This window comes from Myxocyprinus asiaticus, chromosome 5 (genome assembly GCF_019703515.2).
Source record: "Myxocyprinus asiaticus isolate MX2 ecotype Aquarium Trade chromosome 5, UBuf_Myxa_2, whole genome shotgun sequence".
Classification (NCBI taxonomy): Eukaryota; Metazoa; Chordata; class Actinopteri; order Cypriniformes; family Catostomidae; genus Myxocyprinus; species Myxocyprinus asiaticus.
The window spans coordinates 34,607,097-34,623,785 of record NC_059348.1 but is presented as its reverse complement, the minus strand read 5'-3'; the positions used below and the strand labels follow the sequence as shown (position 1 = coordinate 34,623,785).

General features: G+C 38.9%; 1 protein-coding gene and 1 long non-coding RNA gene across 2 annotated transcripts in view; both read right to left on the bottom strand.

Moving 5' to 3' along the window:
- Positions 1-10,156, bottom strand: part of LOC127441433 (uncharacterized) — a 114,396-nt gene extending 104,240 nt beyond the window's left edge. Inside the window, exon 1 of the long non-coding RNA XR_007897304.1 lies at positions 10,024-10,156. This is a non-coding gene — a long non-coding RNA (uncharacterized LOC127441433). The remainder of the gene's footprint in view (positions 1-10,023) is intronic.
- A 1,496-nt stretch (positions 10,157-11,652) lies between these two features.
- Positions 11,653-14,457, bottom strand: LOC127441502 (transcriptional regulator Myc-B-like). Its single transcript, XM_051699015.1, has 3 exons — positions 14,225-14,457; positions 12,786-13,449; positions 11,653-12,496 (listed from the first exon to the last, which is right to left on the bottom strand). The coding sequence occupies exons 2-3, from the start codon at positions 13,438-13,440 to the stop codon at positions 11,970-11,972; spliced, it is 1,182 nt and encodes a 393-aa protein (XP_051554975.1). The 5' UTR covers positions 13,441-13,449; positions 14,225-14,457; the 3' UTR covers positions 11,653-11,969.
- Positions 14,458-16,689: the final 2,232 nt, after the last annotated feature.

The following is a 16,689-nucleotide window of genomic DNA, read 5'->3' as shown; positions in this document are numbered from 1 at the left end:
TGGTTCTTCCAAGAAAGACTTCCTTTACTCCTCGCCTCGTGTAACACCAGATCTTTATCGGATGATCTCAGAAATCGGTCCAGAATTGATCGGGGCCTGTCTCCCTCAGTGGATCTCCGAGCCAGAACCCTGTGAGCTCACTCAATTTCCAGCTTATGGTGTGTTATGTCGAGCATACTCGGAAAGAGCCCATCCAGAAATTTCACCATATCTCTCCATATCTATCATCACTTTCTTCGTCTTCAGGAATTCCAACAATTCGGATGTTATTTTGCCGGCTACGATTCTTGAAGTCTTCCAACTTTTCCCAGAGAAGCTCCAAATATACTTTGGTCGCTAGCGGATTAGCAGCTAATTCCCTCTCCAATGACTCCAGATAATCAATCCGTTTCTCAACCTCCACCACTCTTGTAACCATATCAATGAATTTAGTCTCCATGGCAGTGATCGATCGATGTATTACAGCAAGATCCTCCATGTGAGCAACGACTTTCTCCAGCATTGCCGATACGTTCAGCAATTCATGACGAATCTCCTTCACTTCTCTGGCCAAACTGACTCCCTGGTCCGCGGCCTCTGGGGGGAGCGTCAGCTTGAGCACGGAAGTGTCTTTTAATGTCTCCAGAGCCAGAGGATTTTGAATTCTTTGACAATTTGTCTTCCTAAAACAGTTAAGGATCAGGGTGTATCAAATCTCACCGGTTTATGACATGAAAAGGATGAAAAGTAGCAAACTGCGCAGAGCTCGCCGTTCACATGTCCGAACCTCGCATGGCATCACGTGACTCGTTCGCCAGCATTTATTAATCATAATGTTAGTTAATAAAAAGTTCATTGTTAGTTCATAGTGCATTAATGTTAACTAAAACAACTTTTGATTTTAAAAATGTATATGTTGTAACTAACATTAAGTTAATTTGTTCATGTTAACTTCAGTAATGTTGTTAAATAATGTTAACAAATGGAAACTTTTCGTAGTGCTACCATAATTTTACTGTGTGGGGCATTAACATATAACTGCACAATTTATCTTGCAAAAGTGTTGCAAAGGGCACTTTAAAAAAAATAAAAATAATAATAATAATAATAATAATATATCGGTATCAGTATCGGCCTCAAATTTCCTGATCGGTGCACCACTAATATTCCCGTCACGACTCTCGAGCCGAAAACCCGAGCTGCAACGGAGGAGTTAATTGAAGTGTTAACAGCCGTTTATACTCTTAACACACTGCATGAAAATTAAGCACCATTAGTGTTGCATTTATGTGTGTGTGTGTGAAGCAGAGGACAGAGCATAGCGGCACCTCTAATTCACTCTGTAGCGTGCAGCGCATGTGACTGTGTATTGTTTAATTAAATTACACCCTTCTGCTGTTTAATGATTACACTTGGCCATATCCAGACGTTTTTTATTTTATTTTCAAATTGTCATTGATTTAATCTCAAAACGGTCATATTTCATATTATTTTGCCAATGACAGCAGAGCATACTGTAATATGGTACCGAAGTTAGTAACAAGATGATAACGTACCAAGTGTTTCCCATTAATTGCCAAAACTGTGTCCCGCCACAGTTTCATAATGAACTGAAAATATTTTTACACTTCTCATAATAACATAAAAGATCTCTAACGTTGTGTTTTGCGCCGTTGCTTCAGCAAAGCATCTCTCACTCCCAGTCAGTCTTAAAAAATATGTTTACACGTTGAATCCATGACATCGCATTGTTGGTTATTAGATCGATACACCCATCCAGATCGATGGATCGTTACACCCCTAGCAGACTATATATTATTTAAAGATGCACTATGTAAGATTTTTTGATTAAAAATGAACAAATTGCCATTACTGTTAAGTACATAAACAAACAGTGTTGAAAAAAAAATGTCCTTACCTTACCCTGATTTACAACAGTAAGCCTATAAAAATTATTTGTATTTTGAGCTGTCGGGTCGGATTTGCCGCCAAATCGCTGGCTTATGTCATTCCTCCTTACGTCATTACTTCATGTCCGTAAACACAGGAAAGAAGTACCGGCTGTCTCATGTTCCGGCTGAGGACGCTGTTCAGTTCAGTCAGTCACAATCACACAGTTCAGGAGAGCAACAAAAATATATTTTACTTGATGACGTGCAAAATGCACAAAAATTGTCAAATCTTAACAGACCAAACTTGTATTAAACATAAATTGTACATCCTGTCCTTGCTGTGAAAAACATTGCTCTGCTTGTTTAAGCTGTCAAAAATTTCAAAATGTGGCTCAAGTTTAGGGTGGGACTACCTTTAAGTAGAACCTGTTTAAACCTGTTTGGAAATAATAATTTCTGCAATTACATTTGGTGCCGCAAATGGTGCAGAAATTTACCTCTAACTTTAACACTTCACCTTTAACAAGGCCTGTAATATCTAGGTGATGGTTGAGCAAAAGCAACAGGACAGTACAAATCAGCCCTCTTTTATAAACCATGTAACACATAACAGCTGAGCACTTGGCTAAATACTGCAGCCTCTTATGGAAGACTACTACTTCAAAAGATTGGGTTTCACATCAATCCCTAAAGAGCTAAGGCCTACTGTGGAAGTGTAGAGAGAGACAGCTGAGCTACTTGTCTCAGTATTTGGGAGGCTGCCAGTGCCCCCACTGACCCCAAGTGTGAGAAGGACAGGATGAGGCTCAGTGACATTAGCACCATGTCAGCCTCACACTCATCATTTAAAAGCTCAGTGCTAAGAGCCAAGGCTGGCTCTACAGCGGTACCTACTGCAACAGGCAATTACAACTCAATAAATCCACAGGGGCTGATTAAATAAAGACTTTTCTGGGCTTTGTTATTGAGACTAACACATACTGTCTGGTTACAGAAATTATATAGAGGATGAGTTCAGGCTGTTGTTACATGACCAACTTAACCGCAGCCTGCCATTGACACTCAGAACAAAGGATCTTCAATGCTTCTGTCCATTTTAACCATTATGACATCAAAATAGTGGTTCACTACCAGTCAAACTATCAGGTTTGGGGATGGGCTCGAGTCAGTTTTTCACAACTTTGGGATTATGTCGGTTTGAGTTTTAAACTAATAAAAAAATACATTTTTATATTAAGAATTTTAGGTTTTACTTTTAAATATAACCAGCTTTGCACGAACACACTTCACTCCATATTTGAGACAGAGCAAAGCTTCGTAAAACCCCGCCTGTGAGAATCTGTGCATTTGTGTATATCTGCTTGCAGAGGGGGAAAAAAAGTGTGAGTGATTTTAGGTTCGGCATTACAAAAATGCGACAGTACCGGTCAATTGGGTCTTCTTGTTTTACCCACAATTAATGTTTTGATGTGTAAACCTGAAGAGAAACATTTTCTATTCAATTCAAGTGTAATTTTTCTAGCACTTTTCACAATAAATATTGTTCCAAAGCACAGAAAGATACAACACAAGTACAAACTATTCTTGAACGTGCATTTTACAAAGGAGAGATAAACACTTAGAACTTTTTTTTTTTTTTTTGGCTTTAATTCAAGTAGGCTTAGAATAAAATGTAATCTCATGATTTCTAATGTATTTTGTATAGAAGTGTATTTTTTCACGGTTATACTTCTGCGAGTGCAGTAAAGACAAAATATACTTATATTCAAGATCTATAGTAGCTCAGTGGTAAAGACGCTGGCTACCACCCCTGGAGTTCGCTAGTTCGAATCCCAGGGCGTGCTGAGTGACTCCAGCCAGGTCTCCTAACCAACCAAATTGGCCCGGTTGCTAGGGAGGGTAGAGTCACATGGGGTAACCTCCTCGTGATCGCTATAATGTGGTTCGTTCTCAGTGGGGTGCATGGTGAGTTGAGCGTGGTTGCCGCGGTGGATGGCGTGAAGCCACCACATGCGCTATGTCTCCGTGATAAGATGTGCAGATTGACGGCCTCAGACGCGGAGGCAACTGGGATTCGTCCTCTGCCACCCAGACTGAGGCGAATCACTACGCACATTGGGAATTGGGCATTCCAAATTGGGAGAAAAAAAATTAAAAATGATATTTTAAAATATTTGTATTTTTAATATTATATTCAACATTCTCAGATAACAATGTTTTCTTCTGCAGTATAGCTGCTAAAGTAAGTTGTTTTAAAGGAGTTTTAGATATTTATATTGGAAAACAAGCCAAAACAAAAACAATCCAAAATTGTATTTTGTTGCAGTGTATAATGGGGCAAAGACTACCCTCTCTCACCTTTTTGTTCACTTCAATCCATCTTTAACACAAAAAAGACAAACTCTCTCTCATTAAAAAAGCTGCATATTGCCAATTTTCTTCACGATAAGAAATGCACAGTGACACATATATTGTGATTCAATAAGTCGCGAGCCATCACGTTATAATCTAGCTGCATTAAGCATGCGCTCGAGGGATGAGCATCCCCACGACAGAGTGGGGATCAGCCGGGTGCAGTTTCAGTCTCTCTCCCTTAGATCGGGAGGCTTTGCGTAACTCATAGAAGAGGCGCTGACCGCACAGCAAAATGCCAGTTTCAGAGTTTGTAGTTATTTACATGATCTGCTTCTGTATTATTTGAACTTTATTAAAAGCTATAACGCATTAAATATAACTGCATTTAAGATGTAATGCCAGGGTGCTTCCTTTAAAGACGCTCAACATGCAAGTTTTGCTTCAGCGGATCGGCAGCTCCAGCTCCACATATTCCACAAAGAGAGTGCTTTAATATTTACTTTTTTGGTATTTTTGAATAATTCCCACATACTTTGCAATCTACATCACCTGAAGTTGTTTGGAAAGTTTAGAGTGCATCTGGACTGTGAGCTGTGTAATTCTTCCCCTAATCAATCAGGCGAGAGCTGCAGTGCTGCTCTCGAGCGTCATCATACGAGTTTCGTATGATCTCACGTTGTGTTAAATGACATCAAACATCTATTCAACAATGAACATTTTTCAATAATACCAACTAATTGTTTCAGCCCTAATAGTGAGGAAACAGTTCAGCAGCGAGATCCTTTCACTGCGTGTTGAGTGTAAACGTTTGGTTTGACTAGTTCTGTGTGTCCAAAGATGAGATCCACACAATCCATGTAATGGAAAAATGGCTCTTTCAATACTCTTTCTGTTCTTTACAGTCAGTTACTGTTTAAAAACAACAAAAAAGAAACATTAAATTCTAATCACACAATAAGACGGATGCTGTAAAGAAGCACATCTTCTCTCGTTATATGCGTTCACTGGCTGATGCCAGCAGTCTTAAAGAGATGGTAGGGTTGGGCGTTTTTTTCGATTTTTAAGATTAATTTGAATTTTCTATTTTTTTATAATTGAGATAGAGATTTTGCCAAAAAAAATATTGCAAACGCTAAAGTTAGATACGTTGGAAATCCACCAAAGGCTGAATAAGACAGAGAAAAAGAATTCTTAGAGCTTGTCTTAATGCTGCTCCCGATCTATTCAGCGGCATGTGTGTGTCGTGCTCCAAATGAACGTGACAGGTTAAAAACACGGAGACTGATATAAAAGACAGCGGTAATATTCCCAGTACGATTGTACACAGTGTGACTGTAGCTCAGCTTCGTCCCTCATGCATGTATACACCGGCTTAAGACCATAAATGGCCTCGGCGTGCACATGTTGATGAACAGTCTCCTTTTTACCCATAAAAAAAGTTTTATTAACGTGACAGTCATGGCCTCTTCATTTCAAATCATGGAGAGCTATATATGGGAGAATCAGTCACTGCGGCCCGGGTCCAGATTGATTCCAAACGGAACGCAAGACATCATGACGAGGGTTGCGCCCTCTCTCTCATCTAGTGAGCAGCGCGACAAAACAACAGTGCCGTGTACACCAGATCTGATCTTTCTGAGCTGTATTCTTGATTATTTTTCTTTAGCACCGAACACGCTTCATTTATGCCCTGTCCCGCTCTGCATGCGTTGCCTCTTTTCCCCACATGCGAGTAGACATGAGGCGCTGCATTAGTTAACATGGTTCCAAAGCGCCTTTAGACCTATCATTCCTCACTCACAAGGGCTTCTATGCACCCATACTTGCTATCTGAATGTAACGATGACGAAATATAAAAATAATTTGAATATAAATATTTTATGCTGTCCTTATGCTTCAAAAGGAACAGAAAATCTTTTAACATTCATATCCAACTGCACTCGATTGATAAACTCTATAAAATATTGTAATATTTTAGTAGAAGATCCCTCAGACACTGCTGCTTTGGCTGTCACTGGACCCCCAATGCAGTTTTGTACATACTATTTTGACTGTTTAGGATTTTTTCTTCTTTTCTTCTGCCAACTTGGAAATTCTAAAAAATGTGCAATGTGCAAATGTGAATGTATATCATGGTAAATATCGATATCGAATGATGTGATAAAGAATATCGTGATAACATTTTTGCCCATATCGCCCACCTCTGTTTCTGGATCATTACCTTGAACAAAGTGCCATCCAGCATTCAGTTCTCCATTCATGCTCATCTAATCAAAACTAATTCAGCCATGTTGCTGCAGCAATCACTTCTGTCTGCTCCACCAGCTGCTACATCTCCCCAGCAGCAGATGAATCCATGCTTCATGACCAGTGAATAATGAAGTCAGCAGAAGCTTTATATGAGAAACAAATGAGGTGTCAACGGTCTTAAGGGTGCTGTACCATTTAGACCCTCTCAGCAAATAAAGTCTTTCACCAGACCACAGGTCAGCACAGATCATATCCTATAGAAATCACTTTGCTGTTTTCTGAACATTACAGTTGAATTGAATAGGGGCCCAAAGTGAGTGACCGCCGAGCCAAGCATGGTCCATTCTGCTTGTGATAAATCACAGCGACAGTTCTGCTGTGACGTAACAGACTGAAATCTCCGCTATCTGATCCGAGTCAGGTCTGCTCTCAAGGGACAAATTAAAGGTATGGAGAAGCTATGCACTGGAGAGTGCAGTTTAGAGGCAGTAAAACGTAAATTTTGGTCCTTTTAATTTTGAGATCTGAACAATGGTACTGAATTAGTGATGAGATGTATGTGTGGAGGTGTCAGCGGACCTACAGGGCCTCACCGCTAGGACTGTGTGACTTGATATGACATCATTCATCACTACGTGGTAAAGGGGACCTCCTCACAACTGCTCACCTTGAGACTCTGGATCGTAAATCTCTTACAGGGAAGTCCTAAATCCAATGATAGACTGAGTGCCTCTGAAAATATTTTATGAACTCCATCAACACACGGTACAGAGAGGGGCAAGACAAGCATTGCTCACATGGTTACATGACTCCAGTGGGTAAATTCATGTCTTCTGAAGCGATATGATCAGAAACAGATCAATATTTAAGTCAATACAATTTTTACAATAAATTCTCCTCCCTGCCCAATAGGTGGAATATGCCAGGGCTGGATCTAGGGGGGTGCTGGGGTGGGCCACCATGGCGCTAACCATAACCCTAACGCTAACCATAACTCTAACGCAAGTGTGCTGGAGAAACACTCCTGCAAAACCATCAAATACACTGGAGCATATGCCCCTCTGTCATTGGTTATTACCCCCCTTATGTTACATTTCTAGATCCGAGAAGGCTACATCTTCATTAATCCAGACACATTTGAAAATGGCGTTTTCGTTTTTTTAAACGCTCTCCGTCCACACTGCCGTTTTCAAGCATTTTCCAAAAGTTGCTCGTCCACACTGAAACGTATGAAAACGCCTAAATCCCCTTACTGCGCATGCCGTTGCATGTACGGTCTGAAACGCAATTGTTCTTGTGTTCCGTCGTTAGACACCAATTCTGAGTTAACTTCCCGTTGCCCTTGTACAACATTCACATTGCATTCCTTCAAAGTAAAATGTATCTTTAACAACGCTTTTAAAGCGAATATCATGCACAACAGCACCGCTATCAAAGTTGCTATAACATGGGCAGCCATCTTGATTGTTTTGGTTGACTGGATGACTCATGACTGCGTCACATGACAACAAATACATAATCGTTTTCAGATATCACCGTTTTCCCACTCCATGCTAAAAATCAGTGCTTGGGCCACTTCTCTTCTTTATATACACAACATCACTGGGACCCATCATTCAGGCACATGTTTTCTCCTACCACTGCTACGCTGATGACACACAACTCTACTTGTCTTTCCAACCTAACGACACCACAGTGACTGCTCGAATTTCTGCCTGCCTGGCAAATATCTCGGCCTGGATGAAGGAGCGCCATCTGCAACTCAACCCAGCCAAGACTGAACTCCTTGACTTTCCAGCCAACCCTGCTGTTGAACACAACATCACCGTGCAGCTGAGTGCAACTTCAGTAATGCCTTCCAAAACGGTCTGAAATCTAGGGGTAACCATCGACAACAAACAAAATTTCACAGACCACATCTCAAAGACCACAAGATCATGTAGATTTACACTCTACAATATCAGGAAGATAAGACCCTTCCTCTCTGAACATGCCACACAAATGCTTGTCCAGTCACTTGTCATAACTAGACTGGACTACTGTAACACTCTCATTGCAGGCCTCCCTGCATGTGCAATTAGACCCCTGCAAATGATCCAGAATGCAGCAGCACATCTGGTCTTTAATGAACCAAAGAGAGCGCATGTTACACCACTCCTCATCTCTCTCCACTGGCTGCCGGTTGATGCACGTATCAAATTCAAGGCTCTGATGCTAGCATACAGAACAGTCACTGGGTCTGCTCCAGCATACCTAAAAACATTTTGCAGAGCTACGCGCCAACTAGAAGCCTGCGGTCGGCTAAGGAACGTTGCCTTGTTGTACCAACACAAAGAGGCACCAAAACACTTTCCCGGACTTTCAGCTTCATCGTACCACATTGGTGGAATGACCTTCCCAACTCTATCCGTGAAGCTGACTCACTCTGCCTTCAAAAAACGACTAAAACACATCTTTTCCATGAGCACTTAACCAGTCATTAAAAAAATAATAATTCTTGTTGCACATTAATCTGTTTTGAATACTATTCTGATGCTAGTGAAACTTTGTAATATGGCACTTTTCATACCACTGTCTCCTTAAGATGATTCGCATATGTCTTCCTCTTTTGTACGTTGCTTTGGATAAAAGCGTCTGCCAAATGAATAAATGTAAATGTAAAACGCGAAGACAGCGTTTTTATCCATTTGGGAGAGCGTTATCCAAAAGCTCCGTTTTCGCTGACAAAAACACTGTCTCACTGAGGACGGAAGACCGAAACGTAGAGAAAAAGATGCGTTTTCAAACAAAAACATATTAGTGTGGACGTGGCCTTAGGCAAGAAGAGCGCTATCTGTTTCTCATCCACATCTATCATATCGCTTCTAAAGACATGGAATAAACCACTAGAGTCATATGGATTACTTCTATGCTGCCTTTATGTGCTTTTAGAGCTTAAAAGTTTTGGTCATCATTCACTTGCATCGTATGGACCTACAGAGCTGATATATTCTTCTAAAATTTGAATTTGTGTTCTGCAGAAGAAAGAAAGTCATTCAAATCTGGGATGGTATAAGGGTGAGTAAATGATGAAAGAATTTTCATTTTTGGGTGAACTATTCCTTTTAACCCTGAATACTTAAGATATATCATCAGCTGAAAGTTTTCCGTGCTAACAAAAAATCTGCTTGAGCAACAGTAATAATGGCATGTTAACATGAAATTAAATAATAATTAAAAAAAAATTACTAATAAACAACACCAGTGGACAATGTCATGTGGCATGAAGCAACCCGACCTAAATAAATCAAAACAATAAATCACTGCTCACGCGCAAAATTTGCTGCGCAACTTAGTATATTAATAACGGTTATTAATAATAATACAAATAATGGTTTGCAATTAAATGTTTGCAATCCAAACAGATATTAATCACAACATCTGAAGCGGAATTATATTCCTGCACCTGTGGCAGACAACAGACTGAGCGCATTGTTTTGCTAAAGCTAAGATTTTGTTCCACAACTCCTGGACACATTATAAATGCAACAGTGGAGAAGAATCTTACCATTTTGGACGCCTGGAGCAAGTTAGTCCACTTGTCGGATCTAAATATTCATACTTTCCTAATATTTTGCGACCAAGATGTATTAGCCACAGTTGCTAAGTCTGCGTCCCCTCTCCGCCATGTGCTCTCAGCACCTCGTACAGCGCATTGCAAAGCAACAGATCAGGGCTTGACGTCAGCGCGCAATAAATTCTTCTCTTACTAGATAAAGAATCATGAATTTATTTTGCACGTAAATCTAGATTACATATTTTGTTGTATTATCATATTAACAGTGATTGTAAATTCCAAAGTGATGGACACTTAATTTACTCTCTCTAACAACTGATCTTAGACAGAGACTGTCAATGGTAAACTTCACATTTTCAGAACTCCTGAGCATCTTGGTTTTCTCATCTACATGGATCCAGGGTTGGCTGTTGATGTCTCATCATGTAGCCTTTTTGCCTAAAATAACTGTGATACACAGGTGGGGGGTGGGGGAGAGAATGTATTCATGGGAGTGCAAGTGGATGACGTAGACCATTTTTGAACACAAGTAAAATTTGTAGTGAATCACTGGATCTTTGCAAGTTGCAAAACTAAACAAATTACAGGAATTTACATCTGCATACCTCTTTATGGTCCAAAGTGATGAGGTTTATTTGAGGGTACCTGGCTAACTAGAATTAAATGTAGGTTGTTTTTTTGCACACACTATAAGGGTATTTTGTTGAGCGAACTGATGTGTTTATGTATGTGCAGGAGAGAACAGGCACACAGCACATATTCAGTTGTGATTTCTTCCCCATCCATCCAGGGCCATTTCCTTATGACATTGTGTTTTGTCATTTTGATGTTTGAAACATGAGAAACTAGATAAAGCAGGACATGAAATTGGGTATGACAAGAGGGATGTATGCAATCCACCAGTCCCTTCTACAGCCACCATAGACAAACAATTCACATGTGAGTTTAAGGTGAGGATAAGACTAAGCTACTTCTCCACTGTCGTTTTCAAAGGGAGATGATTGCTCCATGGAAGATGGCATCTTTTTGAAGAGCAAGTTTGACAAGAACTACCCAACAGTTGTTCGTTGGGAGTTAAAATGCCAAAATAAATGTTGCACCTTACAATGAAAGAAAACCTTAAGAATCTTGTTATAAAATGGGATAGTGAGTGTGAATACTAGGATTGCTCTAGATGCTCTTTACTTGCATCTTTATTTTGTGGTGAAATAATGTGCAACTGACTAAAGCTCAGTCCACTCTAAACTAAACATTTGTATTTTAGTCGATGTGGCCACAAGCTATGTACAATTGGAGACAAAATCAATATGGTAGATGCATGTGATTGGCTTAATGTAAGACACTGGCTTTCATGCCTGTAAAAAGTGCATGTACTTTGGACACATGCATTAGTCATCCCAAAATCAATGACAAAATGGATGATGCCATTGCCAAAGAAAGTGAAGTGCAAAACAAAGAGCCTTTGTACATTGAGTGTGTAAATTCAATTCTAAAATGGTGAATCCAACAGTGCATAACTGGATCTATTTAATAGATTACCTAATTGAAGTCTGTGAAAGTGGGTCATATCTAAAAGGCAAAAGCAAGGTGTTCACATTAAAGACATCAGTCAAAACACAATTTATAGAGAAATGCATTTATGATTCAGAAATCAACAGCATCTTGAATACATGTGCAATATGTACAAAACTTACAAAAACAAATATTAAGTTAAGGCCAACAGTAAGTGGAACCACAGACCATTTTATTATTAAAATTAAATACAAATAATCTAACCCCTATTGTGTTCAACGGAGGCAGTGATATTGTAGAAATCAATGTAAGGTTGATTCAACATTGCTTGCCCCACTCGAGACCCTTGTATTGACTTCCCTACCATACAATTATCATTCAAATGCTTAAAACAAGTTCAGTCCATAAATAAAAGTCCAAGCAACTTAAGAACTGCTTAACTGCTCAAGTCTCTGATTTAAAAGTTCACATTTCCGCCTTAATTTCTCCTTCGACAAGAGGAGTTTTTGTTCATCTTCCTGCATGCTGAGGATGCACTCCGTTGCCTTCTTGAGTATTACCACTTTGGCAGCTTTCTCATTGTTGGCTACATCAGGAATTTCATCCCTCAACGCGAAGAAACTCAGTTTGAGTTCGTTCCGCCGTTGCCGTTCGAGCACGTTATGAGTCCTTCGCTTATCAATATCCTCAGAGTCTGACGTCCTGGGACTCAAGCATTTTCGGATGTGGCTAATTTGTTTAAGCACCCTGCTGTTGCTCTCAAATTTAATCCTCTTGACGGCGGGCTGCTCGTTTCGCATGGATGGCTGGGCAGCGTAATTATGTTGGTGGATATTAACATGACACCGCTTGAGGACGACAGGGCTTTGGCGTGTTGCATTTGAATCTGACTTCCTCACGGATTTTCTCTTTTCCACAGTGACAACGTCAATTTCCTCCTGTTCTTCGTCATCTATATTGGGGGGGGGGGGGAGCAAATAAACGTCAATTTGAGGCAATGCAACATGGAGCTGTACTTATAAATTCTAGACAACCTCACATAGGAGGGAGGTTCTCCTTACACAACTGCTACCAAAACTACAATCTGGGATTAACACATTAACAACCACATCTCTAAATGATGGGTGTACAATATTTTTTTTAAGTCAGTTGTTAAAATGACATTTATTAAACCTTAAAACAAAAAGTGCAAACAGAGCCAACAAAAATGAATATTTTAGGTTTACATTACAGTTACTCACCAGAATCACTATCACTGCTGCTGCTGCTACTCCCACTATTTGGAGGAGTATCCAATGATAGTGTTGTGGAAGTCGGTGTGGATGAGTGATTGCTAGGCTTTGAGCTGTCAGTCAATGGAAAGGGAAAAACTACAGATGGGTCAATGCACTGCGAGGCAGGAGTGTTCATATCTTGAAGGTAGCTGACGTTTGGGCTGGACCTACAGTCGTCTGTTGAGTCACTCCTGGACGACTCTTTCCTCGCCGCCTGGAGTGACGCTAATCTCTCAGACACCACCTTCTCCAGCTTGGCTGCGGCAGAGAAGCCGCTCCACATACAATCCTGAATGATAATAGACTTGAGAAAAGACTGGGAGTAGTCCGCATCACAAATGAAACTGTGGTTGACCACGTCGTCCCCGAGAAATTCTGAAACCATCTCCAGCTGGTCGGCAGTGGAGGGGAACGGGTCTGACAGCGAGGGTCGCCGGCTCGGGGAGAGAGGTGGAGTGGGGAGCAATTCAAATTTTTTCCATATATCCTCACTGGGCGCCGGTGGCTGTCCGTGCTGTTGGTTATAGAAATCCTCCTGCTCATTGTCAAAATAGAAATAGGGCTGGTAGGAATCGTAGTCGTAATCATAGTTTTTACTCGCCATACTTGAATTCTGCGGCATGGTGAGTGCCTGTTAAAAAGAAAGCATGGTTTATATCTCGCCCTTTAAATGGCTACACAACTGGTGATCAGTCTTATGCAAAAGCCAAGTTTTCAAAGCCAGAACTGCTGGCTTGCAATCTCATAAACCAAGAAGTTCACGTGAGAATGGTCTAACAGTGGTCGAACTTAGGTGCGGCACGAATGTGTTACGCACAGCAAGATCAGCAATGATTACATGTCGAGGAGACTAGTCATGCGAACCACAACTTCAACTAACCAATTCTTTGACCACATTCTTCAAAAGTGCCTGTTAACCTAATTTTGAAGCCCAGATCAATGCAAATGTGTGCGCTTGTCTTAAAGTTTCAAAATGCCTTGAAGAGTAAAAATAATAAATTCACTAAAGGGAAAATAAAACACACAGAAATCGTATATATGGCCAAATATGAACATGTATTTAAAATATGTGCACATATTCAAATTCCACTAGTTTTTGGGAAACTGTTACATACATTTAAAACAGAATTTTTTTGTAATACTTGGAAATATGTTCTATATATGTAAACGTATGTGTTTTTAAATCAGTAAAAGCCATATTTATGAGATATATGTTCATATGTGTATACTTATTTATATATATATATATATATATATATATATATATATATATATATATATATAAATATTAAAAATAATTAATAATAATAATTATTATTATTATTATTATTATTATTATTATTATTATTATTATTATTAAAAAAAAGACTTAAAAAGGTAATGAAGGGTAATTCAAGGGGACTTACCGTAGCCTTGGTGATACTGAATGAAAACTGACAATACTGTCAGACGTCAGTGAGTGAAGTTTCAAGTGAAAGTAAGTCCAAAGTGGGAGTGGGTCGTACCGGCGTCTGGTATGAAAAGCTCAGCCTGCGCACTACAGCACGAGAGCGGCTGTGGTCACACCGCGCGCCTGCTTGTCATTTGCTGCAATATTTCGAACAGCTGCTCCCGCGGGCTTTAATACTACGGATTGTTTTTTCCCCCCGCTACTGTAGATATTCATGCGCCGTTCCCGCCAAATGTTCATGACGTAGTAAGATGAACAGATAGCAAACGTTTCCTTTTCGCCACCCTATTAACACATAACTTAATAATAAGATCCGTGGTAATGAATAAAGGTCTCAAAGAGTTGCCTTTGTTTGATAAAAACGTGTTATACATAGGACTATTTTTATCGCGGAGTCACCGACTGAGTAGGCTACTCAGTGGGGCGGAGCTTTGATAAAAACAGCACACTGAATGAGGATGAGGGTAATTCCGAGAATCTACGAAGAACAGTGAAACAGCACACAACGGATGTTATTAACAGATTTTACAAGCTCCTCTCACATCTTTCTATGGGTCTATCTTTTTTTATGTACAGCCACAAAAATCGAAATTATTATTGAATAAGATAAATAAATCGTAAGCATTTGAATCATTAGCCTATTTCTGACCATCAAATCCAAACATCTCTATTAAAGCGCTCAGAATTAATTTGAATATTTTGCATATTGTCACATTCCCTTTGTTATTGTTGTGTTAATTGTTGTTTAATGCTGTTAATGCCATTATTTACATTAGCCTATAGTAGTTTTGTCGTCTGTCATGTATATGATCAACATCATCATATCCATTCTTATCATAAAAGTTCAGTGGTATAATTATTGATTACTAACAAAAGACTGAAATATAGCCTTTCATCTTGACCTACCTGACTTGGTTGATGGTTCCCTCTTGTGGCCATATGTATAATAAATAGTAATGGTAATAATAGTATAAATTAATTGAGTGAGAATAATTTATATCACTCTCAGGGACGCAATGAATCAAGCCTATATATATATATATATATATATATATATATATATATATCAAAAAAGGTTTATAAGACAAAGAAATGTATTTTATTTGAAATCAGTAAGCCTTTTAAATTTGGTGTTTCATTAAATTAGATTCAAGTGAAATTGGGTAAAGAGGATTTTTAGGAATTATTATTATTGTTATTTTTTAATGTTTTCTATTAATTTTTTATTTTCATAAATTAAGAAAATATTTTATTTATTTATTTATAAATGAATTATTAATTATGTAATATTATTTAATACATATTTGTTATAATTATTTAATATTATTTAATTATTGCATTTATATCATTATAACTATATATAACATTCCATCCATCCATCCATTTTCCATAGCTGCTTATCCTGTGCAGGGTCTGGAGCCTATCCCAGCTGTCCATCTGCCAATCCATCACAGGGCTAACACAAAAAGACAAACATTTTCACACTCTCACTCACACCTATGGGCAATTTAGAGTCTCCAATTCACTTAACCTGCATGTCTTTGGACTGTGGGGAAAATAGATATTTAGAGATATTTCATACATAGATATTTCATGTGATGTTCCCAACATGGCATACTGGTGTGTGATATATGGCTGACCACAGATTTATCTGACCTGACCATCTCACAAAGGATCCTTCAATGTAAAAAAAAAAAAAAAAAAAATAAACAAATAATAATAATAATAATTCATTTTGTCAGAGAAACTCTGTTTATGATACTTGATTGAACTACCAAATGTACAAAAAATATTCATTACAAAAATCGGTACAGTCAACTTTTATGCCATTTAGTATGAGAAACTTAAAAATGTAAACTGTGAGAACATACAAAGTAAAGTTTAGTGGTGAGGGTAGAACTTGCACGTTTTTGAGCATGCTCAGTTTGATCACCGATGCTAAGTCATGAGGAAGCTATTTATGGCAGCATAAGTCTCCCCTCATTGCTACTATTCTACTATCACAGCTAGTTTTGGCTTGATACTTTGACAAGGAATACTGTATAATTTAATATGTATTTATGATATGTAAATATTGATAAGTAATATTTACATCAGGATGTTGGATTGCTATTGACCTACTCATCAACAACATGTATTTTTGCAACAACTGCATAGAATTGTCTATTTGGGGGATTTTCTGAGGAATCTTTGTGAACCTCTGTAAATTGGAAACTTCAAGTGTACTCTTGTAAGTCTATCAAGGCCAGGAACCACAGACATGGAAATATCAGGGAATTTAAAAGAAATTTCTATTCCAACTCTTATCCTCTTTCAAGATCTTATCAAGTGGTCATGAACATCTGTTTAAGTTATGAGAAATTATGATTCAAACGTTGCGGGAACACTGTAAGACTAAGCGCTTTAAACTTCATACTGTTG